Raw genomic sequence first — 27726 nt, forward strand, 5'->3', positions numbered from 1 at the left:
TCTAGTCCACGGGTGTCAAACTCAATCGTGTCACGGGCCAGATTGTGATGTAACGTTTTTTGCCTTTGCGGAGCTGGGATGGCCATGGCCTATGAGTGAGATATCCGGGCAGCTAGTTTGACAAGCCTGGTCTACTCCATACTCAAGCAGACCATATACCTGTGATGGCAAACTTATGGCACACGTGCCATAGGTGGAACACAGTGCCCTCTCTGTGGGCACATAAGCTGTCATCCAAGTTCAGCTCCGCCACACATGCACGCGCGTCTCCCACTGGCCAGCTGGTTGTTAGGTCTTTGCTGCACATGCACGGGGACGTGGGGGCACCACGCATGCATGCACAGGGACGTGGAGTGCATGTGTGGGGGTGTGGCACACATGCGCAGGGGCTACTTGTGCATTGCATTTTGGGAGTTTGGCCATGCACGCATTCTCACATGCGCTTTGGGCACTTAGTCCATAAAAGGTTAGCCATCACTGCTATATACCATTCTGGACAATTGGCTGTCCAGTCTCCTTCTGGCAAACCTCCAGTAATGTAGCACCCACAAGTTCTTGAAGCAAGCTGTTCCACTAATTAATTGTTCTGATAGGAAATTTTTCCTTAATTCTAAGTTGAGTCTCTATAAGCATCCATTACTTCTTGTCCTGCTCTGTGTTGAAATAGACAAGTGAGGCTACAATATTGTGCATCCAAGACTTATGGAATCTGTACTACAAAAAGCATAATTACAGTAGTTATTAAAACTTTATTACAGCTATTAACTAGCATTTTGCACAATTATTACATGACATTTAATTAAAGATACTATCTGGGGTTCTTTTAAGTATACCCAAGTCAGGAAACACCAAAATACCAGACAGCCAACACAACCACACAAGGCAAACATACACACTTTCAAAAACTATAAACTCTGCTCACTACTTCACTATTTCTCACTTCTGCTACACCGCCACCTACTACACCTCCACATACTGCTCCTCCAGCTACTACTTCCACTACTTCTTATGAGTCTTGATGGAGACCAGCATGTCTCTCTACCTGCTTTAGGCTGCTTCCGCTGTTTTATGAACACACAAACCTCCTTCCTTCTCACTCACACACCAATACATTCCCACCAGCTGCTTCTCTCTGAAAGGTGCTGTCCTGTCCTTTAGGTATCTTAAAAGCATACATGTTTTTAAATCAATATGGAAGTAAATAAAATAATTCACTGTAACTGTATGGAAAGTGAGTTTGGTGTACTGTTTAAGTTACCAGGCTAGAAATTGGGAGACCATGAGTTCTTAGCCTACCTTTACAAGAAAGCTAGCTGGGTGACCTTAGGCCAGTCACTCGCTCTCAGCCTTAGGAAGCAGGCAAGGGCAAACCACTTCCAAAAAGGCTGCCCAGAAAATTCTAAGGATTTTGCATTGTATTCACCAGGAGTCACGACTGACACAAATGTATTCAGATAGTTCAAATAGTTGTTTACACAGTTACGTGCAACTGTGTGAAAAAGACACATATAAAACTGCTGTTACAAAGCTATACCAGCATATTGTCCATTTACTAATAAATTACTTAACATATAGGCATTTGCTTTATGATGCCATAAACCTACTTTTTTTTAGACAAGATTAAAATTAGCTCTCCTTGAATTTCATTTCTCAAATTTAACAAAATATTTCTTTTCAATTTATGCTCCAACAATTAATATTTTTCTTCTTGCATATATAGTCTTTAATCCTACATAGGACAAAAGTTACTTCATTTGAAAGATTTCTAACAAAAATACATATATCCACTTTTCATTCCAAACTAGCCTTGCCTGCCGCAATCTGGAATTCATCTAAAATGTCTTAACATTTCATTCACCTGCTTATTCTCATATCTGCAGGCAAGAAATGTTTAATACACTGGTGCAGCATGCCAATATTTCATTTGCTCTAGACAGATATTTTCATATATTTAAACAGTCTAAAGCATTTGTTTGCTATTTCTCTCTCTGCAATAAAATTTTAATAAACCTTACCTGAACTTGCATTCTGTCCAGTATTCTCATTTCAGTGAAAACATTACACAGTGCCTTGTTAGAACACAGACCCTACAAATTTTTTAAGAGAGTTTCCCCTCTCCTACTACAAATATATTCATTTAATATGAATATGCTAAAAAATTGAATGAATCTGAAGCAGCCAGTGTATGGTGAACTACTGTAAGTGGTCAATAGGCATAAATAAGCTGAAGGGCTTTCCCATTCCTTCCCATTAATTGTGCTGAAATTTGTTTCTACTGAAGCATTAAAGACTGCCAGAGCCCAAATGCCTGAAAATGCCTGAAAAGGAGAAGAAAATGCTTACAATGAATGATAAGAGAAATCATAGGTAATTTTACAAGTGCAAAACGATAAACTCACCAAACAGCTGACAGAGCAAAATCTATGGTAATCTGAATGTTTACATTGTAAAGAAAAGCATTAGCTGTTCAAATTCTTCATTAAATCAGCGATCAATGTATCTACAGCACATTTTAAAAAATCACTAACTTCTGTGAACCTACAGAATTCATCTATTATTATAATATTGAACTGAGCTTGAAACAAGATCAATTGTGTTACAAATCCTTTATATAGTCAGTGAACTTAATATGACTTCTGTTCTATAAAAACCAACAAGAAAACAAAAGAAATTTACAAGAGTTTCCTACTCCACTGGAATTAACTTGGAAAAAGATCTGCTGGAGACCTGGACAATAGCACTGTACTTATAATAAGTACTGCCCATAATAATATACTACTAGTAGTATTACCCATAATAGGCTAGGTAAATTCATAGCTTTGATTTGATGTACAACAGCTTTCTATGCTACCAGCAAGATATCAGAACATAGATAAACATGAAAATTTTACATATATAAAGAATTCAGTATTTTAGAATTTTGAAAACATTTCAACAAAGACTTGTTGGTATTTAGCAGATAAAGTTTTTGAAGGTTATTACTTTTCAGAAGGTAAATAACCTCAGAAGGTTATTACTTTTTTTAGAGGAGCCATTTACAAGACAAACAATCTAAATGTTGCCACTTAAGGTTCACTTCATTAGAAGCATCCTACAAGTCCAAGTAATAAATAAACCTAGGATTAGACAAACCTATTAGTACAATTTACTATGAAAAGAAGAAATTACTCCAGTTAAAACTGTGGGCCATATAATTAAATTTAATGAATCTAAACACAGCTGTCACTTGTTCCAATTTTCTTTTGAATTTTATTTGTTCCTGATTAATTCCTGCACTAAATTACAATCAGTAGCTATGTTGCCTTGGTAGCTGTAGACTTCCTCCATACATTTTTAATACTGCATTTATGATATTAAATCTGGGTATACTTATTTTACATAGAAAGTAGCCTTTTTTGTCTAGAATGCAGAAGGACATCACTGAGTACACTGAGTACATCATATATGGCTTGGAAATGTAACAGTGCTCCAAAATAAGGAGATTTAAGAAAAAATTGACACACTTGGTGTCTGATGATTTACAATCTGTTGTCTGTTTGGGAATGATTGTTGGCAAACAAGTGAAGATCTATTTTCTGGGAGAAGCTGGTTTCTGTCTGAAGTTTTCAAAGATGCTCTTACAAATAACAGATTTTTTTCGGGGGGTGGGGTGGGGAGAGTTCACCTATCCTTAACTTTATTTCCATAGGTCACTTAGTTATGGCACAATCTTGGTGACAATTTATTAGCTGTTATCATTCCTCGATCTGTCCAGTTTTAAATGAGATTAGTATAGGCTTCTGAAAAATTTAATGGATTTATAAATATCTTTGGGATTGGGTATCATCATTAAAGTGATGATTTAAGATAAGACAGGATGGATTTGATTGAGCTCTCATGAAATTAATTCATGAAAGTTCATGTCATAATAAATGTGGATTTTTTTACAGAATGTTAAAGAACTTTCTTGCTTTTGTTCTAGTAAGCTGATGTGGCTACCACTGGAGGAAAAACAGAAAAAATCTGAATCAAAATTTATCAAGGAAAATCTATTTTCCTGTATAGCACAGTCAGCATTGATTGTAGAACTGATAAACCCCTAGTTATCTAACAAGATACTTTTTAAAATATGGATTAATTTATTTAACACAGAGAAATGATTATTCAGCTTTATAAAACAAAATAGGCATGATGAATGATTCTGGCATCTGTTTTGAAAAATATTTCCCCTGCTTAAGAATATCACAGCTATGACAATATAATGAAGTTTTAAAATGAATGATACAAATATACTCTTATTTTTTTTTCTATTTTTACATTTTAGATGGGGGTGAGCCATCTTTCAATTACTCACACATTTTTATAGTAAGACATATTTGATTGTATAATTGCATCTTGACTATATTTGCATCATACTACTTTGGGAAAAATGTATTTTTCACACTTTAAGAAATTCTTTCCATTAGAACAGCATACAAGATTTATTTTTAGAAGTTTATGCTCCCACTGTAATGTAATCATCTCCAATACCACTGGACAAAAAATTTTTTAAAACTTGTTGCTTCCTGAAAAACTTTTGGTCATTATGATAGACCTTTCAACCTGAACACGTATATAGTTTCAGAATGACAGTATCATACAGGAATCTTGAGAAATATGAAATTAACTTTTAATGACTATAATATATTTAATTGCATTGTGTTTTTGACATGCTCCGTAAATTCAACAAAGCTAAAAACATTTTGCTGCTGATTTTTGTTTGTACTCAGTGTCAGCGAGCATTGATGGATTCCAGTTGCCGATACCATTTTTCCATTATGGCAATGAGCCTGTGAAATCTTTCACAATGTTTGTCACTGAATGCACCCAGATTTTTAGGAAATCCAAGTATGAATGTGGAAAATGAATCTTCAGTGACAGGTTGCACTCCATGGTCTTGTATTTTGTAAGAAGTTTGTGAATCAGCTGAATATGGTTTGGTGCTCTGTGGTTGCCAAAAAATATTCTCAACCTTTCTCCATGTCATTTCTCCATGACAATTTATCCTTAACTTGTTCTTTTACCAATGGTGCATTCATTGCCACTGTAATTGAGTGCATCCACTTTACTTCTGGTCATTCTCTTTTCTCTTTCCTTTTACCATTCCCAGCATTAAAAGGCTTTTCCAAGAAAGCCAAGTCTTTCCATAACATGCCTGAAGTAGTAAAACCCATCTAAATAGCAACACTGTGCTCAAATTTACCGTACCTGGTATCAAGCAATTAATATACATAGCCCTCTTTCATTCTGATCAAATTATGTGCTTTTGAAGTCCAATTTCATGAAAGTGAATGCCTTTTGAAGATGCTCCCAATAAGAGCAGTGGGTAATAATCTCTAATAGTTATATACTGTTCAGAAATCTAGTCATGTACAGTTCTAAAAAAATTATCAAACCCAGGGATGAAAAATGAGTGCCTACCAGTGTTTTCCTCTGGCCCCTCTTATGCCGTACAAAACCAAATTATGATTATTTTATCTCTCTCTCTTATGCTCACTGCTGTACCAAGGCTGAGATATATTCATTATTTATTTTATCTCCTAAGGTTGCTTTCATATCTTTGCCATCATTATTTCTTAGAGGTTGGACAGATCACAAAACAGACTCAGATTGGGATCCATTTATTATACTGCACAACATCGCAAACGCCTTGAAAGTGTGTGTCTCTACTGGTGTAAATGTTGACTCCTGGTGACTGCTGGATTAGACCTTGTAGTTTTCTCAACAATGCTTTTGGAAGTGGTTTGCCATTGCCTGCTTTCTTGGGCTGGAAGAGAGTAACTGGCCTGAGGTCACTCAGCTGGCATCCTGCTTAGGGCAAGACTAGAACTAAGTCCCCCAGTTTCCAGCCTGGTGCCTTAACCATTACACAAAATATACTAATATACCGGCACATAATTTTAGCCACAAACTAATCACAAGAGAAAATGTTTCTAACGAAAGTGCAAGTTCTCTGTGAGGAAGCTGGCAGGATAATCAGAGACACAAGATTGGCAGGAGCAGATGTGAAGGAGATGAGACTGATTTACTTCCAAGCAGAGAAGATCTGTCTCAAAGTAACAGTGACAGATTGAAACGAAAGCTGGGAAGGCACGTCTGAGAACAGAAAAAGTCAGAATGCTCACAAAATGACACAACAGAAACAGTTAACAAGGCAAAATCAATTTCAGTTTATTGGCCATCTGCCATAAAAAAGATAACAAAGCAGGATTATCCTTCTTCAAGGGTAGATCTTCATAGCTGCTATTCACTGGTAACTTATTTCTGAATAATGTATATGAGACAATGAACAGGTGCTGGCATTTTGCTGACTATGGATTATTTATTTTTCTTTTCAAGTATAAGGCTAGTACTTCTGATAATTGGCAAAGTAATAATGGTAAGTTTCCAAGTAAAGAATTGCATCAGATACTGGAAGAATCCATTATTGTACTAAAGAAGTCTTGGCTTGTCTCTTTTGTTCACAAAACACACCCCAAAAAAAGCCAGTTCATTTCTTGCCAAAAGTCCACAGAACCTTCTATTTATAGCAGCTTATCATTAACACTGATGTCCATGTATTTTCTAAAGACTGCAGCAGTAATTATTTATCAGCATGCAATGTATTCTTCAATATGAAATGGAATATAAAGACTCAGGACTCCTTTGGAAGGTGGGGAAATAAAATGTGGCTTATTTACAGACCAATATGCTAATATATTTTGAAGACAGTGGGATTTACTATTAATAAATATTTTTTTTTAAATATCTGAGATAAATCTAAAAATTACATTCATTCAATAAAATTAACCACAAACACACCCAAAATATTAAATGAGCAGGAATCCAAAAGGAGCATTTGGACATTTTTAACAAGTCAGGATAGATAATGAAAATTCAAAGAACAGTACAGGTAGTCCTTAACTTACAACAGTTCACTTAGTGACCATTCAAAGTTATAATGGCACTGAAAAAAATGACTTATGACCATTTTTTACACTTATGAGCTTTGCAGCATCTCCATGGTCACATGATCAAAAATTTGGATGTTTGGCAACTGGTTCATATTTATGATTGCTGCAGTGTCCTGGAGTCATGTGATCACTTTTTGTGACCTTCTGACAAGCAAAGTCAATGGGGGAACCAGTTCACTTAACAACCATGTTACTAGCGTTTTTAATATGATCATTACATGCTGTGCAGAGTCACTTCCTGTGAGATGGGTGACCCTATAATAGATAGATAGATAGATAGATAGATAGATAGATAGATAGATAGATAGATAGATAGATAGATAGATATAGACAGACAGACAGACAGACAGACAGACAGACAGACAGACAGACAGACAGACAGACAGACAGACCGATAGACAGACAGACAGACCGATAGACAGACAGCTCCTACTGATCCTTCAGCAGCTGGAGTCCTGGATGGCCATAAGGAGTTTTGGGTTCCTCTATTGTGTGTTTACAAGCAGCCCAACCCTTTTGCTATACTCCAAAGACTAATGCCAGTTTCCCAAATACTTTTCTGAATTGATTCCAATTTGTTTATTTTCTAGTTACTCATATGAAGAAGAAGCTACTACTATTCTGCTAATTCTCCTGACTCTTCAGCAACTTTTGATGCCATTGTTACTGAGTCTTTCTAACTGAGCAATTCCCAGTATTCAAATAAGAGATTGTCAAACTATACTACTAGAAAATGAACATCTACAGAAGTAAGGTTTTTGAAGATACGCAATGACATCTACTACATCTTCCTAATGTTTGGTTTTCATCAAATTAAAGTTAAAGTACTAAAGTATTGAACCCACTACTAGTCGGTCTGTTTAGAGGCCACTGCTATAATTCTCTATCTTAAACTCAAATTCAATTCAAAATCTTTCATAGGAAAATCAGGACAAGTTGGGCAGATATAATGAAGATAAATATGGCATAACTATTAACAGCGAAGACTATTACAACCACATATACATATATGGTAACTAAGGATTTAATTAGGCCATGCTGTTTGCCTAAAATAAATTACCATCCATTTTCCATGCTTCCTTTTAAAAGGTTCTGCAGATACACATGTCCCATTTCTTTTGCATTTATTTTGGATCCAAATTAATACTGTTTACTTTTGTGCAATCTAATTTTATTTAGGCTTATTTATCATCAAAAAAGGCTGAGCAGGGAATTCCAATACTCATTACAGAGCTTATATCTTGCATAATTATTTAAAAAATTCAAATCACTACCTGAAAAAAAATAAGCACACTGAAAAGCTATGGTACTTACAGTCTCTCTAGGGATCTCAGTCCAATGAAAGAGTTGCTCTTTAGCCATAAGATCTTGTTATTACTCAGAATTCTGAAAAGGAATTAAACGAAAGATTTTTTTTTGTTAGCAGAACACAGTAGTAATTTTACTCATTAAAAACATGTAATTACAGTAAGTGACAGTTCTGTTAAACACTAATCACAGACTTCTCTGCTCCATTTACATTTCCTCTTAAGCAGCAGATAAAATCATTTGTAAACAATTTTGTCTTTAACCTGTTCCTATTTAATCAACAACATAAAATAATATGATGCTTTAGTTCATAATGAAACTTAGAATAAAAATTTAACACCTGCAGCTGAGTAACATGCTTAATAAATGCTTTTTTTTTAAGAACACATCAATTGTGGAAACAGTTGTTCATGAAAATAAATAGCATTAACTCCCCACTGAGATGTTTATTACAGGCTCTCTCCACTGTGTTAACTGCCATGACATTGTGTTGGTTCAACATAGTATTTAATTTCCTAAACCTCCTTCCATAGGATGTGTACTGTATTAATATTTGTAAATTATCAGTAAATGTGGAGTCTGTTCTCTCTGAGCTTGGTTGTTTTCTTGCAGATATTTCACTACCAGACTAGGTAGCATCCTCTGTGCTGATGATGGCACCTAGTTTGATAATGAAATGCCTACCAGAAAATAATCAAGCTCAGAAAGCATCAAGGACCCCATAGTTCAACCTTGAGCTACAAGTATTCTCTTCTATCAGGTTCTGTAAATGATCGTCCACTAAGGCTTTCTCTCCTCCATCATCACTTCCTCTTTCTTCAAAGTCATGAGTGACAATACAACTTAGAATAGAATAGAATAGAATTTTATTGGCCAAGTGTGATTGGACACACAAGGAATTTGTCTTGGTGCATATGGTCTCAGTGTACATAAAAGAAAAGATACGTTCATCAAGGTTTGTGTGTCACACTGATTTAGACCAAAATAGGCCTTATTGCTTAAGCAATTCTGAGGAGCAATTAATTTTATTTAAATACTGCAGTAACCCATGTTTTGCCTTTCTCCTTTATATACGATACACTAGAATTTCCTTTTTGCTTTTCTTCCTTCCCTCCATTTATTTTGATGGAATAAAATATCTGCACCTTGGAGACTTCTGAACAGTTTCATTCTCTATGTCACCAGACAGAAACATTATGTTTCCATGAAAAACATATATATCAGCATATTCTTATCATTAAATTCTGATTATCTGCATTTCTAAGAATGAAAATGAAAACTTTATCTCTTTTAATGGAATGATAGGCTAAGGAGTTAGAAAACCTATTGAGAAAATGGGCACAAACTGTTATAAAGAACTACTTGGACATGGTCTTACTGCCTATTATATGTCCTTTAACACAGCCCACATAATTTGGTTGTAGGTTTAAGACAGTCCTTGGATTTCAGGCATAGCGCTTAACTTGAGAAAAAAAGAAGAATTTCTTGAATCAAAGTTATGGGTAAGGATAATGAAGCTGCACAGGAAACAACTCCAACAAGACCATAAGCAGATGTATACACGGAATTGGCATTTGTCTTTTCTTGCTGGACAATAAAAAAACCCTATCCAGCTGGCAGGAACTGCTGTTGATGGAGCCATTTTAGCAATTTATATTTCTTAAGATAAGGCTTGGCAGTCTTTTGGGTACAAAACATAAACCATGTACTCTAGCAAGATTTCTTCCTTTGTGACTCATCTCTCCCCTTCCAAATGCAATATGCAAGTAATCTTCATTTAGTGACTGCCTTATTTAACAATCATTTGCACTTATGGCAGTGATGAAAAACTAACCTTGCAATCAATCCTCATATTTAAAATCTTTGAAGATTTTTAAAACCAAGGAGAGCTGAAGATGTCAAATCGCAGTGTTCTACTTAGTGATTACTTTGCTTAATAACCGAGTTGCAGATCTCAATCATGGTCATTAAGTGAGGATCACCTGTACACTTTCCCTTCCTCACACAATTAACATGCATACATTTCCCCTGTCTGTACCATACATACTTCCTTTATGCACAAACATACATACCGTATATACTCGAATATAAGCCGATCCGAGTATAAGCCGAGGTCCCCAATTTTACCCCAAAAACTGGGGTAAACTGGGGACTCGAGTATAAGCCGAGGGTGGGAAATGAGGCACCTACCGGTTGGGGAACCCCTCCCTCCCTCAGCTGAGAAGGCTGGCGGCTCCCCCGCCCCGCCCTCTCACTGCACCGGCAGGGCTTCCGTCCGGTAAAATGTGAAAAAAAGAAAAAAAAAAACCTCGAGTATAAGCCGTATATACTCGAGTATAAGCCGAGGGGCTTTAAAAAAAAAAAAACTCGAGTATAAGCCGTATAGACCCGAGTATAAGCCGAGGGGAAGTTTTTCAGCACAAAAAACGTGCTGAAAAACTCGGCTTATACTCGAGTATATACGGTAATCCTCTCTATATACACTACTCTCTTTCTCTCACACATTCACACACACATAGACACAAAGTAATACATAACAAAACAAACAACCAAGGACAAGTCAATTGGAGTGCTGCTTTTTACTATTTTGAACACAATTTAGAAGAGCTGCCAGCTTCAGGGAAAAACTCAAGGCAGCTAGTACTATGACTCAGTACTGGGATTCCAAAATATACAGTTCTATCATTGTAAAAAATAATGGAGAATCATATTACTATAGAATTGGAGGGGGGCATTTACACCATCAAGTTCAACTCCTGCTCTGAAAAAGCTGTACAAAGGATTCTGTAAATCATATTAAATTTAAGCTAGTTATATGAAAGGACTTTCTGCCTTCTATCTTTAGATACATTCTCAAGGTATCCTCAATTATTTTGAGGCAAAGAGAAACTTCACTGTGCTCTATGTAAATAAAAAAATCTTTTGTTTTTTTCAATTAGACAATTTGCCTCTTTTATTGTTCTAACATCAAATAGAATCTTGCTTAGATTTTTCAAATTAAAAAAAATGATAACGAATAAGAATATAAGATGCATCATGATCAATTCATGAAAAAGAACATATGGTTGTTCACTGAAGTATGGAAATTGTAGGATAGACTGGAAAATAATAGAAAGTACTAATAGAATTTTGGATTACTGGAGTAGTATCGTTTCCACGAAAATAAAACCAATCCCAAAAATAATCCCTAGCATGTTTTTTACGTGTGTGCCTAATATAAGCCCAACCCCCAAAATAAGCCTTCCTTAAGAGCTTGTGCAGCCGGCCAGCTGCATATTCCATCTGGTTGCTTGCAGTGCCGTGGCCACAAGGCAAAGTAGAATGGTGGTGAAGCCACCCCACACATCCCGCACCGGCTTACCTCAGGGCCCCTGCAGCCAGGCCATCCATGCCCTGGCACCTGCCTCACAGTGACAGCACTGCCATCCATGTGCAGCAGGAGCCACTTGACTGCCAGCCCACGTCTTCTGCTTGCTTGCAGCCACAACAGAGCAGGAGGCTGATTAGTGTGTTAGTGCCACAGCTGCGAGACAAGGCAGGTGTTGGGGGGTGGATGGCCTGGCTGGGGTGGCCCTGAGGTGTGCCAGTGCAGGGTGCATAGGGCAGCTCCCCACGTCTCATGGCGACAGCACTGGTGCACCATATGGCCTCCTGTCCCGCCGTGAGCAAGCAGAAGAAGTGGGCCTCTTGTACATTGGGGGGGAGATCCCCCCCCAAAAAATAAGCTCTATTTTGGAGCCCAAAAGAAAATAAGATCCCGGTCTTATTTTCGGGGAAACACAGGTAACTATATTTGAATATGAGGTTAGATATTTCACTGAAATATATTATACTTATGAAATAACTGAAATTCCTATCATCCTGATTTGTTCCCTTCTTTATGGAAATCTCATAATCTAGGGAGGGAGGGAAGGAGGGAGGGAGAATTGAGATTGATCTTGATATACTAACTACCTGGCCACAAATGGTTAGAATTCCTTCAGTGAAGGTAAAAACCAAGCTATAATGCCAGATGTCTCATCAGATGTCAAAACTCTTTAAATTAAAATAAAGCTGTTTTACATTTTTCTTACAAAAGCAGATGAAAGGAGTTTTTTAGGCCTCTGTAACTGAAAACACACAATGATTTCTATGCTCATTTTCCATTTAATAGGGTCAGCTGCTTCTGTCTAAATGATTTTGTCTATGAGTGCCAGACAAAACCTGAAAGTACTGAAGAAAAATGTAAATGCAGATTTTTTTTAGTTTCTAACAGATTTCAATTTTGGTTCATCAAGGACACTCTATATAGATTAAAAATTAAAAATTAATTCACATTTTTAGCAACAAAACAATATTAGGTATAAATAAATCAATGCATCATACTGAAAGATTTTTTTAATTTGACAATACTTCTATATCTTAAATTTGATTAAATATTAATAACATTTAAAACCAAGTATCAGATTCTCTGTCTTTTATGAAAAAGATATAACAAAAATTCTGAGTGAGCAGCAATATTAGAGCTAAAATAGTTTTAGGTAGGCCATTTAAAGTATGACATTAAAATTTTGAAATGTGTCTTTTCTTCCCAGATTCAACACTAACGAATGACCACAGTGCCTTCATTTTGAATACTATTACTCATTATAAAGCTAGGAAGCACTTTATATTATAACATGTAAGAGATGGTTTTCAGGTGTACATACATCATGGAAGAAAAATGAAAACATGGAGAATGTAATTCAGTTGCCTACAGTATATGCAATAAAAGATTGAGACTATTACAAAAGATATAATGTAATAAGACATTCTATACGTAGAACAGACTTGGTATTGCAGAGTGTAAATTTTGGAAAGAATGGACACGGAAGAAAAGGAAACATATGGAACAAAGAATCTAGAGTGAAATCAAAACTGCAGGAAGATTAAAAAAATAATTTTGCATGAAAAAAGTGTAGGTTTACCTAGATTGAACAGAATAAATAGAAAAGTGGGGGAAAGGAAGGAAGGAAAGAAAATTACATCCAGTCAATGATAGACATTTGTCAGCAAGTAGAATTGAAAAACATAGGTTTTATGCCAACTTTTTCATGAAACAGAACTCATAAATTCTGAAAAATGATAGCGGTAGACATGGATGATAAAGTTTAAGATATTTCAAAATACTGCACGGTTTGCTTATAAAGTGGCTTTGTGATTTGTTTAGCATGTATGAAGACGGCTTCTGTGCTTGTAAATAGGAAGAATGTCATATTGCCAATGGAAAGCAAGAATGAAAGCGATTACTGCAAGCAGATTAGTTTGTTAAATGTGCCTGAGAGGTGTTTGGCAGAGTTCTGACTCAAAGGCTATAAGAGATGCAAACAAGTAACATTTGAGAAATGAAGTGTGGCTTTATGCCTGGCAGAAGATGCAAACATGGTTTTGCTTCTTCAGCAAGAAAAGTACATGAATCAAGGTAAGGAAGATATTTCCCTCTTAGCAAATGTCATCAAGAGGAACCACAGAGTCAGGTCTTCTCAGTTGTTGCCTCATTTCTATAGAACAGCATCCTCCCTGAAATTTGAGTGGCCCAACCTGCTGAGATTTACAAAAGCCATTCAAACTTGGAGGTTCCAGCAGACTACAGATATGGTGATGGTACAAATCTGTTTCTTCCTACAATAAGATGGTCTGTTTATTTGATGGTAATTGTTCTGAGAGGCTTGAAATGGACATAGCAATATCTTGTTCTAATGACTGTTTATTACAACGTATTTAATTTGTACACTGTTATTCAACTTGGTATGTAAGCTGTTTAAAATTGGTAGCAATTGGAACAACATATAAGAGGTCACTCATGCCCTCGTCACTTCCCGCCTGGACTACTGCAATGCTCTCTACATGGGGCTCCCCTTGAAGAGTACCCAGAAGCTCCAGCTGGTCCAGAACGCGGCTGTGCGAGTGATAGAGGGAGCGACTCGAGGCTCCCATATAACACCTCTCCTGCGCAAGCTGCACTGGCTTCCGGTGGTCTTCCGGGTGCAATTCAAGGTGTTGGTTACCACCTTTAAAGCGCTCCATGGCTTAGGACTGGGTTATTTACGGGACCGCCTGCTGCCACCTATAGCCTCCCATCGACCTGTGCGCTCCCATAGGGAGGGCCTCCTCAGGGTGCCGTCAGTCAAACAATGTCAACTGGCGACCCCCAGGGCCTTCTCTGTGGGGGCACACCTGCCCTCTGGAATGAGCTTCCTCCAGGATTACAACAACTTCCTGACCTCTGGACCTTTCGTCGCGAGTTGAAGACGTTTTTATTCTACCGCGCAGGGCTGGCTTGAAATAATTAGTAATTTTAATAGGGGTTTATCATAGTTTTACTCTTGTTTTTAAGCTTTAAATTCGGCCAGATTGAATTAGTTTTTTAATATATTTTTTAAATTTTATATTATATGTATAATTGTGTTTTATCTGGCTGGAAACCGCCCTGAGTCCTTTGGGAGAAGACCAGTATAGAAATCAAATTAACAAATTAATAAATAATAAATAAATAAGATAAAACCTGAAAAAATATGTTTAATCTTGCTTTAAGAACATGAGAAGTACGTAATAGACCTTAAAGCCTGAAACCAATGATCTTTTTCTTTTAAAAAAATGTCTAATACATTCAAAACTATAGGAGTTTTGAGGGCAATCATGTTATTTATATCAAACTGATTTAATAAAATATATTTCTATTCAGCTGTTTTTGGTAAATTATACTCTTTGTGTACTCTTTCAGAAGTTTTTAAACTATCATAGATAAGTAATTCAGCATACTAACCCTATTTTCTGCCCATATTTTCTCCAGTGGGAATCTTCTGCCATTTTTAAATAAAGTTATTAAAAAATCAACCAATTTTTCATGATAATTACAATCAGATTTTAATTTTTATTCATCAACATCATAATTCGTATTGACTACAAGTATTGGGAAATATCAAAGAATTTCTATTATATCTAGAATTATATTTGCCAAGATTTCAAAGATGCCAATAATGTTTAAATTGGGTCAACACTTGTAACTATTCTGTATCATTTTCATTTCAAACAGTTATAAATACACCAAATGTTATAATTTAAAGTGGAGATATTACAATATTAATTTCACATAACTTTGAGAGAGGTCTGACATTTTTTTTTTATTTGCATTTATATCCCGCCCTTCTCTGAAGACTCAGGGCGGCTTACACTATGTTAGCAATAGTCTTCATCCTATTTGTATATTTATATACAAAGTCAACTTATTGCCCCCAACAATCTGGGTCCTCATTTTACCTACCTTATAAAGGATAAAAGGCTGAGTCAACCTTGGGCCTGGTGGGACAGTAATTGCAAGCAGCTGTGTTAATAACAGACTGCATTAGTCTGTTGAGCCACCAGAGGCCCTTTTTTTTTGACCATTCCAGAGGAATGTATTTATAGATTTATATAATTGGCTAAATTTATTGAGTATAATTAACACAGCTAACCCTCTAAAGCATGTATAACAATAATGAGACTGTTCATTTGCACTGTATTTATTCTTCCCACAAATCCATATTTTCATCCACCTATTAATATTCCCATTAATTGTGCTATGCAATTTGAAATACCAAAATAATTATTCTACAAATAGCATTGATAAAATCATAAATACTTTATTACAATTGGCAAAATGATAGGATTATTCTAATTTACATTACTCTAGCAGACAATAGATTATACAACTATAGTATACTATGTATTTATAATATTCAAAATTAGAGCCTAAATTAATATCATCCAAGAAATGACGTGTTTTCTTCCATAATTTCCAAAGGAAGGGAGGAAAAACAAAGATATATCAGAGGGATAAAAATCAAAATTAAATAGCCTAGGAAAGTTTGCCAGAACTTAGAAAATAATGAGCTTGCCAAAAAATAAGGAGAAGTATTGTCATGGATCTCCCCTCCTCTATACAGTCCTAGTTACAGAAGTTCTACAATATAATTAAGTCGAGTCCAGCTCAAAATCTGGTATATTCATGAACACATCCATGTAATTTTCTTAGCAACATAAGGAAATGTTTGGGATATCTGGCTGTCTCCCATGTCTCAGGCTGTTCACCCCTGTTTAGGTTTTCATGATGAACTACAGCTGGCAAGGTGTTGCTACCAGCTAAGCACAAGGTAACATAATAAATTGTTTTGTAACAGGCACAGAGAACATTCAAAATGACTTGCACCCCAGTCAATAAACTTTTCAAAACTTCATACAGTACTAAATAATTCAAGTCATGGAAATAGATTGAGAACACATACAATGCATGCCTCAATGTAGGGAAAAAAGATTTAAAACGTTAAATTAAGTTTCCTATTAAGTATCATATTTGCCAACGTGGCATACATAATTCATTTGAAAGTTGGAATGTTCCCCTAGACTGAAATGGTATTTACTAAATTAAATCAGCTGTTTCAATACAGCAGCTTCCAGAAAGGCTAGGAATACTGTTACTGAAAATCACAGTCAACATTATTGCTGATATTAAAAAGCAACAACTAAAGGAAAGCAATATGATGTGTAAATCTGAATAGATCAAAAGCCCAAGTATCTAAACATTCAAAGATCATATAGCTCATCACACTTTTGTTGAGATTTATGGTCAGCAGCAAACATAAGGGATAAATAAAGAGGGAGGAGCAAGGAGTCATGTTAAGTAAAAGCATTAAAATCAGGAAGAAATCTCAGAATGAATATTAGATGTGCTTTCTCAGTGATGTGGATTGAATGTTTTAATGGGTAGTAATATGACAACCTACATTGTTGTGAATAACTTTTCAATCTCAAGTTTTTTTCATTTTTTTTCCGCAGAGGACTATTTCAAAGGTAGGATGATCTTGTGTGAGTGAGATGTATTTTTTACACAATTGTGTTTTACTTTAGAGCTTTTTTTTATTGTCAGTGGAAAAACATCAAGAGATCAGCTTCTACTCAATGACTTGCTATGCAATTAAAACAGCTTTACTTCTGGAAATACAATGTTTCCCTGAAAATAAGACCCTGTCTTATATTTTTTTTTTGAACCCCGAAATAAGTGCTTGGCCTTATTTTCGGGGAGGTATTATTATTTTGGGGCAGGTGGAGCAAGACAGGGCTCTTCTTGCCGTCTTACCTGATTTCTAGCTCTGTCTCCCTAACCCTAACTAGAGGAAATGGTGGGGACCGGCTGCACATGCGTTTAAATATTTTTGGGGAAGGCTTATTTTCGAGGAGGGCTTATTTTAGCGCATGCATTCAAAAGCCCAATTGGGCTTATTATCAGAGCATGTCTTATTTTCGGGGAAACAGGGTAATGATTGCCATAAAAATCATGTTCAGGGTCTTCAGATTGGTAGATTAAAAAAAGGATGACATTCTCCATACAGTACATGGACATAGCTAGCATTTCAAAGATAAATTATTATGTAGATCATTTCCCCCACACATTGACTGTTTGATAGTTGTTTTTAAAATGTGGCCAGTGCCCAACAACCTTTAGACTCAAGCACATAATTGATATGTCTGCAATGAATAATTAACATGCAAAGTAAAAGCTACAAGGTTAGCACTATCAAATGTTAAAAACTTCAGTATATCATCTTTCCAAGATAGGTTTCCATAACTTCTAGAAAGTTAGAAACTGAAGTTGAAAGAGGAAAGGACAAATAAAGAAACTGGGATAAGTTCCAGGCCCTAGAACTTAATTTTTATATAGGTAGTTCTCAATTTAAAACCATTCATCTAGTGATTGTTCAAAATGACAACAGCATTGAAAAAAGTGACTTATAACTGGTCTTCAGTCTTATGACGGTCATAGCATTCCCATGATCACATGACCAAATTTCAGGCACTTTGCAACTAGTATTATGTACAAAGATTGCAGAGTCCCGGGGTCTTGTGACTGTCATTTGCAATCTTCCCAGCTGGCTTCCAACAAGCAAAGGAAATAAAAGAAGTCAGATTTGTTTAACAACTGCATGATTTACTTAACAACTGTAATTTACTGTGTTTAAAATAATAAACACTGAAGGTAAATTGGATGGATCCGCCTCTATAAAAGAAGACCAGGAAATTGCCCTAATAAAATCCCAGCCTGCCTCCCTGTTTTTAAGCTTACTTGTAAGAAACCAGTTAGTCCTTGACTCATTGCAATTCTGTTGTTAAACAAGGCGGTCATTAAGTGAGTTGCATTCAATTTTATGAACTTTTTTGCCATGGTCATTAAGTGAATCACTGCAGTTGTTAAATGAATCACATGGCAAATGCAACTACCTATGTTGACTTTGCTTGCCAGGAGCTGACTGAGGACCCAAATGATGATCATTTGAAACTGTGATGCTCCAACCTTTGTAAATACATGCTGGTTGCCAAGCACTTGTCTCTGATCATGTGACCACTCTAACTCTGTAACAGTTGTAAGTATGAAGATCAGTCATAAGACACTTTTTCCAATGCTGCTGTAATTCTGAATAGCTGCAAAATGAATGGTGGTAAATTGAGAACTACGTACTTGCAATATTTAAATATATCTACCTAGAACATCATAGCTAGTGATGTTGTAAATTAATGCAGGTATCCTCTATTCTTTTGTGGTGAAAGAGGAAGTATATCAATAAATCGGTGATTAAATCTTATTTTGTTTTGTATAATAAAATTATTCTACAATAAATTTTTGGTGATTTTTAAAAAATTATTATTGACATCATATTCTATTTTCTATACATATTTGAACATGGTGATGATGACATGCACCTTTGGTTCCTTTCTGAAGGAAAGAGTCTAGATCAGGGGTGTCCAAACTTGGTCCCTTTAAGACTTGTGGACTTCAACTCCCAGAGTTCCTCAGCCAGCTTTGCTGGCTGAGGGACTCTGGGAGTTGAAGTCCACAAGTCTTAAAGGGACCAAGTTTGGACACCCCTGGTCTAGATATACAAATAAGGGAGAAGGAGAAGGAAAAATGTAAAACCCAGGTAAAAAAATAAAGTATAATTTGCTTAATTTGACAACAGTACCAACCTTTGAACCATTCAAGTTCAATATATTATTTCTATTTGTTTCTGAAAAATGAATTTATCTTCACAAATATTCTCAGTTCTAAAGGTCAGATTTATAGATCTCTCGTGACGGGAAATGATTGCATGGAAGCTGCAATCAAGTGTATCCATGAAATTCAACACCTGGAAACGCTACTGAAATGGCATGTGGCAATGGAAACAGCTGTGGCAGGGTAAACAATAGAGAAATAATACAGAGCTAGACAGTATTCCAATTATAAAATCATATTTCAAATTATAAAATCATACATATTTTGAATTAGTTCTAATTCACTCCATTCCTTAAGTATATAGCTTTACTTTTTTTTAGCTGAAATATAAATATTCATATACAATTTTCATTTGTTTAATTTACAGTCTTAGACTAAAACACACACAAAAAACGTTATTTTAGTTATTATTTAATAACTGACTGCTTTCCATTTCTTCAAATTATCTATCAAATTCTCTGGCTAACTCAATATGCACTTAGGAACAGCACATTTTAAGCACAAATTCAATTTAACAATAAAAACACTGCATGAACAATTGTTGGGAGGCCAAAGTCCAAACTAAAATCCATCATAAAAAAAAAGTTTGCCAAATCCTCTTGGCTCTCAGATGCTTCTTTATCTCTTGCATGCACCCATTCTATGCCTCATCCCTTTTGCCAACTACCGTTTCTTCTCTCAATGTTCTTAATCACAGCAAGCATGGGGGAAAAAAACCCAGAGAAAGTGACTCCCTTTAGCTCTTAATTGATGCTAGACATTATACCTCCCTTGTTATATATTCCACAAAAAGGAAATACATTCAGAAAACTGAATGGAGAGGAGAAAAACGGTGGTCGTGGAAATACCATATGCAGAATCTTGCAGAATGTCAAAGGACAAGTAACATATTTGTTGAGATTGCTGTATTTAAATATGGTTCAACTCAAATACAACTCATAATAAAACAATAATTTCTTAACCTATAGGTATACAACTACAGCATATCTTAACTGTATCTTAGATTTTGCCATCTTGCACTTTTATCTTTATGGCATCATTAACATTTGACTTTCAATGCTGTTTCTCTTTTTCCTATTTATCGATGATGGTATTGTAGATGTTTTAAACAGTTTTATTTATTAGGTTTTAAATTGCTGTGAATTCTTTTATTGAGGCAGGATTGAAATATGTTAAATACGTAAGTAAATCATATGGATTTCTAGGGAAAAGACTTCCACTACTTCATTGACTAATATTGATGTTACCTTCTACCCGACCAGTGTGTAACTTGACTTTTTCTAATAGCTTTGTCTAAAAGTAAATAAGAAGTAAGGAAAGAGAAATGCTTTGTCAGCAACCAATGGATGGAAGTCTCACCACAACCTTGGACTAAACTGCTCACTCAGAAAGGAACAAACTACTGCAGATAGGTACTTCCATAAAACAGGAACCCGCTTCAAGAAGACAAATCTTCTGGTTTTACTCCAAAATAATAATTATAAAATAATGACAATAGAAAACCTTTCTTTTGCCTTTTGCCTAGGTTTAGTGAAAAGAGAAAAAAGAAATGATGATTTTTTTTGTATAGGAGTTTCCGGTATAAAAGTATATATCTACATAAGAAGTTTTAACAGAGGCAGGAATGTGTAATAAAAAGAAAATTTTACAATTGCTCTTCAAAGTGACTGTTATAATTACTGAAGATACAGTAACATTATATTCATGACTCATATTAATTACAAAATCTAAATATCCAGATTAAATCTGGTGTGTTATGAGTCAAGACTTTCATCAGTTTGCGTTCAGAAATTGCACAGTATTTTAACCTATTCATTTTCAATTACTATTTCAATTATATGTTCCCATCAATTTTTCATTACTGGTAGATGATAATTTTTACAGATGTTCCAATTAATCACTTTGACAGCTATATCATTGCTTAGAATCAGTTTGTACAAACCTCTTGCATAAGCTGAATATATGATCTACGAGGTCAGGGGAGGGAAGGGAGAAGGGGGAAGGGAAATAATAGTGTTGTGTTTTCTGCTGCAATTTCTTAAATATTTCACTGATACGTAAACCAACCTAGATTAATTCTACTATCATATCTTGGATGCCTTGATAAATTAGCTTATCAATATTTTACCTGCTCCGTTAATTCTGTCCCATCTGCAGGGCTGCTTAGTTCATTTTCTGAGATAAATGGTCTACTTGGGTTTTTATTCAGTTTTGATAGTGAACAAGGCAACAGCAACTTGATTATGGTTAATCGAGATGCCAAAGAGTACTTACTCTTGATCTCTAGGCAGTGTCTCTCTTCCCATTGCAAAAGGAATACTGATTAAGCAATCAATATGTCAAGTTTCCTGATCAGGACTCAGCTGAATAAATAACATATTTCTCAACACTTCAGGTCTTAGTTCAATTCCTTGGCTTGATTTATCAGAAAGCTCAGTTATAGCTTGGCTAGATTAAAATCTTTATTATATATCAGAATAAAGCTAACCAGCTGACTGCCAATGAGATGCTACAAATTATTTTTTTTATCCTAGTGAGATTAAACTTGAGGCTTGTTCCTCCCGCCCTTCAAAATTAATGGATACTTGGCACAGTACCTGGTGGTTGTTGAGTATTTACATAAATGCCATCTCTAACCTATCAACAGCTTTCCCACTTAAACCTTCACATGAGTTCGGTCTGCCCCAAATGTAAATTTAGTTTGTGTTCTCTGCATCACACACTTTATTAACTTCCAACTGAATTTGTTGTCTCACAATATAAGCACTTTAACTGTGCAACCAAACTTCTTGTTCAAAATTTGATGCAGATACCCTTTCATCTGAAACCTTACATATCATGTTTCCAAAAATACTATTCAACTTACTTAAACAATAATTGCAAAGTCCCTAGTAGCTGATTCTGAGTCCGTACTTCACTATTATGTTTTCTGTACTTCCCATCTAAGTACGTTTATGCGTATATTTTGTCCTCAATTTCTCCACATTAGCAAAGGTATTCTCCATTAAACCATCTTTTGTTTATTTTATGACAGCACAGTACTCTCAGCACTAACTAGATTTCTATCTGGTGCCTCCTGAAACATTTACATGTACAGCTACTGTGGTTGGCTAAAATGCTTTTAAAATAATAAAGTCTGGCAATCAAATCCTTATGGAATTTCAAAGCCTTTGCAAGAAATCAATATCCTGGAGCTATAATAAACTGAAAATGTAATTTGGTTAATCCAAGTGTTCTCCCACTGTTGTGCAAATAACTTTTGTAACTCTCTTAAAATGACACTGTCTGCCTAATATGCCTTCATTCCTGGAGCACATATATTTGCATTCACATCTTCGAACAATTTGCTAGAACAGAGAAACTAATGGGAACTCTGCTACTCACAGTTAAGTTAACTCCCCCTTTAGAATTCAACAAAAATTTAAGATAAAGTGATTGGAAAGTACTGCTTCAAAAATGTTGTTACTGAGCAAATGTTAAATTATTTAGAATTTAGAATATTAAAACCTCTGAAATAGGTTCCAAAGTTTAAAAATATATTATAGATTCAGAAAATTCTAAAAAACTAACCCTGTTTTGAGAAATAATGAGGAATAATATTATTCTCTATATATAATTATAAACATATATATCCTTCTTGATGATGATGATGTTGACAATGAATAAGACATACAGTATAGCAAGCATCTACGGAAATATTCAATAGAACCTCTATAGTCAAAATAACCATCTTATGCTCTACATTGCTCCTAGGAATATGTAATAGAATGATTAACAGAGGATGGGATGAAAGAGAAAGGAGGAAGATGGTTAAGGGAGGAAGCTGGGCTGAGATAGAAGAAATAGTTAAATCCAGGGGAGGAAGGAATCTATGGAGGCTATTAAAGTAACTCTACCTTAACAATATTAGGTGAAACTTGTGTGGAACAGTTACTTTGGTAGGCTTTCAAGATTCTGCTATGTTATCCTACTAGCAATTGGGCATAATGGGTTGCCCCAACCAGCAGCCTGGTCCCCAGATTTTAAATTAACTATAACTTCTTAATTCAAACTGACCTATGTAGTATATTGCAACAGTCCAGTTGTCGGTCATCAGAATGTGAGCTATTGTAGTCAGAGCATTCTAGATCAAGAGGTGCTGTAATTAGTGTACCACCTATATTGATGTTCTGCTGCTTCTATTGCCACTGTATAGGTTCAAACCTGAGCTCATACAAGCGCTCGGTCATACTTTTGGTTTAACACTTTCATCACTCAAAGTGATGTAATAATGTTATTACATTATCTCCTGCAATGCCTCAGAAAACCAAGATGATGATTGGCGATTGGAAAGAGGTCACATGGGACAATCTTGTCAAATGTGTTAGTGACCTCTGTATTCCACAGACTGACCAAGTGAGAAGCAGAATTGTCTTCCAAGGAGACAGGAAAATCCCCAAGCATAAATTTGAAAACACTCAAATTCCATCAGGCACAGGCACATCAGGAACCTTATAATAGGTTCTCAATCCCACAGGGTGGCAATGACCCAGAGTTAAATCAGAAAATGATAATATAACCAGTTCATGTCTCATTTGCCTTGAAATAAAAAATAGAGCAAACTTGTAGCCATTGCAAATATTTGTGACAAATCTATGGAAGCTATGAATTCACAAACCACTCTGGAATAAATAAACATGGAGGCTAATTTTCAACACCAGCCCTGATTACAGCACAAGTAATCAGTATCCAGCAACAGCCCTAGCTTGCCTTTGTAGCCCTGGTGATCCAAGTGATGCTGTGGCTGCCTTTTCATAATCTCTGGAGGTTGTAAAGGCCTGGATGGAGGACAGCAGGCTTCAACTGGTAAGACAGAGTTGCTATGGATAGGCAGAGCCTCAGGATCTGAAGGTTTATCATCTTTAGTTCTGAATGGGGTGACACTACTCCAGATAGACCTTTACACAACTTTGAGATTTTCCTAGACTTGCTGTTCCTGCTTGAAATATATGGTAGACTTTCATTTTTTTTTATTTTTTATTTTATTTACATTTATATTCCGCCCTTCTCCGAAGACTCAGGGCGGCTTACAATGTATAAGGCAATAGTCTCATTCTATTTGTATATTTTACAAAGTCAACTTATTGCCCCCCCAACAATCTGGGTCCTCATTTTACCTACCTTATAAAGGATGGAAGGCTGAGTCAACCTTGGGCCGGGCTTGAACCTGCAGTAATTGCAGGCTGCTGTGTTTTAATAACAGGCTTCTTTACAGCCTGAGCTACCACGGCTTGCAGCTGTTGAGACCAAGGTGCTACCCATCTGGCCATCAGGGCAACTGGTTTAGAATAAGAAATCTGTACTGATAGATAATTGGCTAACTACTAAAAAAGCAAAAAAAAATCTGCATTTTTCTTCTTGGAGAAATAAAATTATTAGCAAAAGAAAACAAGTCCCACAAGGGAAGCAAAAAAGTCCTCATGTTTGGCTGCCTTATTTATGTCACAAAATACTCAGCAGCACAAAATGAAAGAGAGGAATCATGAGTGAAGTATATAGTCTTTGCTAATCACAATAGTCCTGACATTTCATTGGTGATTCAGAGGCCACCATTTGCCTACTGAAAGTTTACCAAAAAAAAATCTAGTAATCAAAACCAGCAAGCAGGAGGACAAGCTCTACCATGCTGAAGAACTGGGTCATCCGATGCCATTGTCAGATGTAGTGGGTGATTTTCTGGGAGCCCTAGGTAACACTACCAGGACTTGAATTCAAGACGATCCAGCTCTTTTTTTATCTCTTCCTCCTGACTCTCTCACTTAATCCCTTGTTTGCTAACAGAGTTGGTTGTCTTGTCAGTCTGTTCCATTATGTCTTCAACTTCTGCCTTAAAAGACCTTTCTGCAGTTCTTGACCTTTTTCAACTTCACCCAGCATGGTTTTTTATATTTTTATGTATTATTTATTAAATTTATATGCCATCCATCTTGCTTTCCAGAGCAACTGATTCCATATAATAGCACTGCCACTGGCACAAGATCAGACATACTTCTAAAATTAACTTTCTCCTGTTTTGACTACCAGAGCTTAAGCTGTCTCTCCTTATGATTAGCCCCTTCCTGTCAGAAGTATATATTTTCCAGTTATAGATTGTTTGAGTGAGCCTTTTTATAGGAAGGAGCAAACTGCATGTGACTAGCTAGCCCTAGATTAGGGGCAGGGAGGGAAAGGTGGTTGTGGCAAAACAGGAGAAATCTTAAAAGGGATTACCCTGGACTTGATTTAGTATACTGTGTGTATCATAGTGTTTGTGTGTGTTTAGTGAGTAAAACCCGTTTTCCTTCAGTAAAGTTGGTGTAAAGAAGGAGAAGGTTAAATTGCAGCATGTAGGCAATAACAACTAAGGTCTTTCCTGCTGGGACTTCTGGCAAAAGTCAGATAATAGAACAGGGGTCGAATGCAGAGGAAATAAGCTGATTTGGGGAACAGTCAGAAAATTCAGAACTATAGGAAAAACAAAAGTTTGGGTGTGGTAAGAAAAAGAGGAAAAGTATGAAAGCCAAAGTGAAGGCTTGCCCAGGGACAGGGGTGCTCAAGGAATACAGCAACACCAAAAAGATTATAACTCAGTCCACCTTTTGAGAAGTTTAACATTGAAAGAAGATAAGTTCAGAGAAGAAGTTTGGAGATCTAACTGTAATTGGCTGAGAAAGTAACCTTGAGGAAGAGCACAGCCAAGACAACAGTCAAGTAAGAGAAATCTCAAAGCAGGAGTGGAATTTGACTCAGGCACATTCAGAGTTGTAAGATACTGTTACTGTAACCCTGTAATAAAAGTTGTTTTAGAATTCTTGAGTTTGGTGTTCAAACCAAGTCTATCTTGAAGGGCTGATACTAATGTGTGAAGAAATAATTATGAATCAAGGAACAAACAGAGAAACTATGACAGTTATCTCCTAATTTATAATCATTCATTTAACAAAGGTTCAAAGTTACAACTGTCTCTAAAAAAGTGATTTACCACCTGTCCTCAAAGTTATGACCCATGTACCATCCACATTGTCACATGATCACAATTTGAATGCTTAGCAAGCACCGGTAGCTCACATTTATGACTGGTTGCAGTGTCCTGCAATCACATAATCATGATTTGTGACCTTCACAGTTTGTTTCTGACAAGCAATGTCAACTAGGGAAGCTACGTTTGCTTAATGACAGTGGTGATTTTCTTAAGGACCATGGTGAAAATGGTCATAAAATTGGATTTCATCACATGATGATTTGCTTAACTACTAGGACTGGATGGATTGAATACTCACTATATTTTAGAAAGGAGACAAGTTATTGTCTTATATAAGGGAAAGGACAGACTGGGATACTGACTAGCTAGTTCAAAAATGTATGGCACTTAAAGTGTGTTATATTGTTAATATGTCTGCATATTGTTTTGGTCCCCGTAACAAGCTCACAATGATGGATAGTTTATTTCTTCCCACTGAATGGTCCAGATCTAAAGGAAACTGTTCTTTAGAAGGCCAATTCTGGCAGGAGATTTGTCAAAAGATTGTCTAAAAAAAAAACCAGAGACAGATCCACTTTGAGAATTTCCTCAGGAATCAGCATCGAATTCAGCCTGGCTTCTCCATTACAGCACAGCCTTATACAAACAGCAGCTATGCCACCTCTAGTACACACAGGACACCTAATTAGAAAAATTAATTCACCCAAAGAAGCAAGTAGATGTTATTTGGGAAAAGAAGGTTTGGAAGACCAAAAATGTCCCTCAAAAGGCGGCTGATTTGAAAAACAAAGGAGACAAGGAATTGAGAGAATTCACCTCCTGTATTATTTTAAAATTGAAACAAAAACAAATGCATTTAAAACTCAAATTGGTTAGAGTTATGGTGTTAGCCTCTGAGGCAGGACTCTCTAACTCCCACAGCTACAGGCACAGCCCTGCAGTAAATCCAATCTAGTTTGCAAGATCATTGCAGCAATTTCTGACCTTCTTTTTTGGGCCTCTTCCCAACAGCAGCCAGATTTAGAATGACTTCCTCAGTCTCCCATGTGTATCTTAAATATTTCATTCTCTGCTCCTAAACTCCAACCCTCAGAAGAGTGTTTCTCAACCGTGGTCATTTTAAGATATATGGACTTCAATTCCCAGAAGTCTTTAAATGATTAAGACTGAGAAATACCGCCTCAGGTTATCTCTCCCAACCTCAGCCAAGAGCAGTTTCCAGATGAATGGTCTCTGGTATTTCCCGAGCAGGAAAATCCAAACTTTAACTGCAACAGGAAAAATAGCACTCCAGTCATTGTGCCCAACACAGCACAGAAGACTTGAAACAGTGCCATTGAATATCAGCACATTTCCCTTTGTACACAGGTTTTGTTCCAAGTTTCAGACATTTAAAACAGTGT

The 27726-nt window shown here is 36.1% G+C and overlaps 1 protein-coding gene across 3 annotated transcripts in view; it reads right to left on the reverse strand.

Moving 5' to 3' along the window:
* ADGRA1 (adhesion G protein-coupled receptor A1) overlaps positions 1 to 27726 on the reverse strand; it is a 471200-nt gene that overhangs the window by 420049 nt on the left and 23425 nt on the right. For all 3 annotated transcript variants that reach the window (XR_009155704.1, XM_058188059.1, XM_058188058.1), the window contains exon 2: positions 8286 to 8357. Coding sequence is in view for 2 of the 3 variants with exons in the window: in XM_058188059.1 (XP_058044042.1) it covers positions 8286 to 8357 (72 nt within the window). In the remaining variant the exon portion in view is untranslated. The remainder of the gene's footprint in view (positions 1 to 8285; positions 8358 to 27726) is intronic.

Source organism: Ahaetulla prasina, chromosome 6 (genome assembly GCF_028640845.1).
Source record: "Ahaetulla prasina isolate Xishuangbanna chromosome 6, ASM2864084v1, whole genome shotgun sequence".
NCBI classification, from domain to species: domain Eukaryota; kingdom Metazoa; phylum Chordata; class Lepidosauria; order Squamata; family Colubridae; genus Ahaetulla; species Ahaetulla prasina.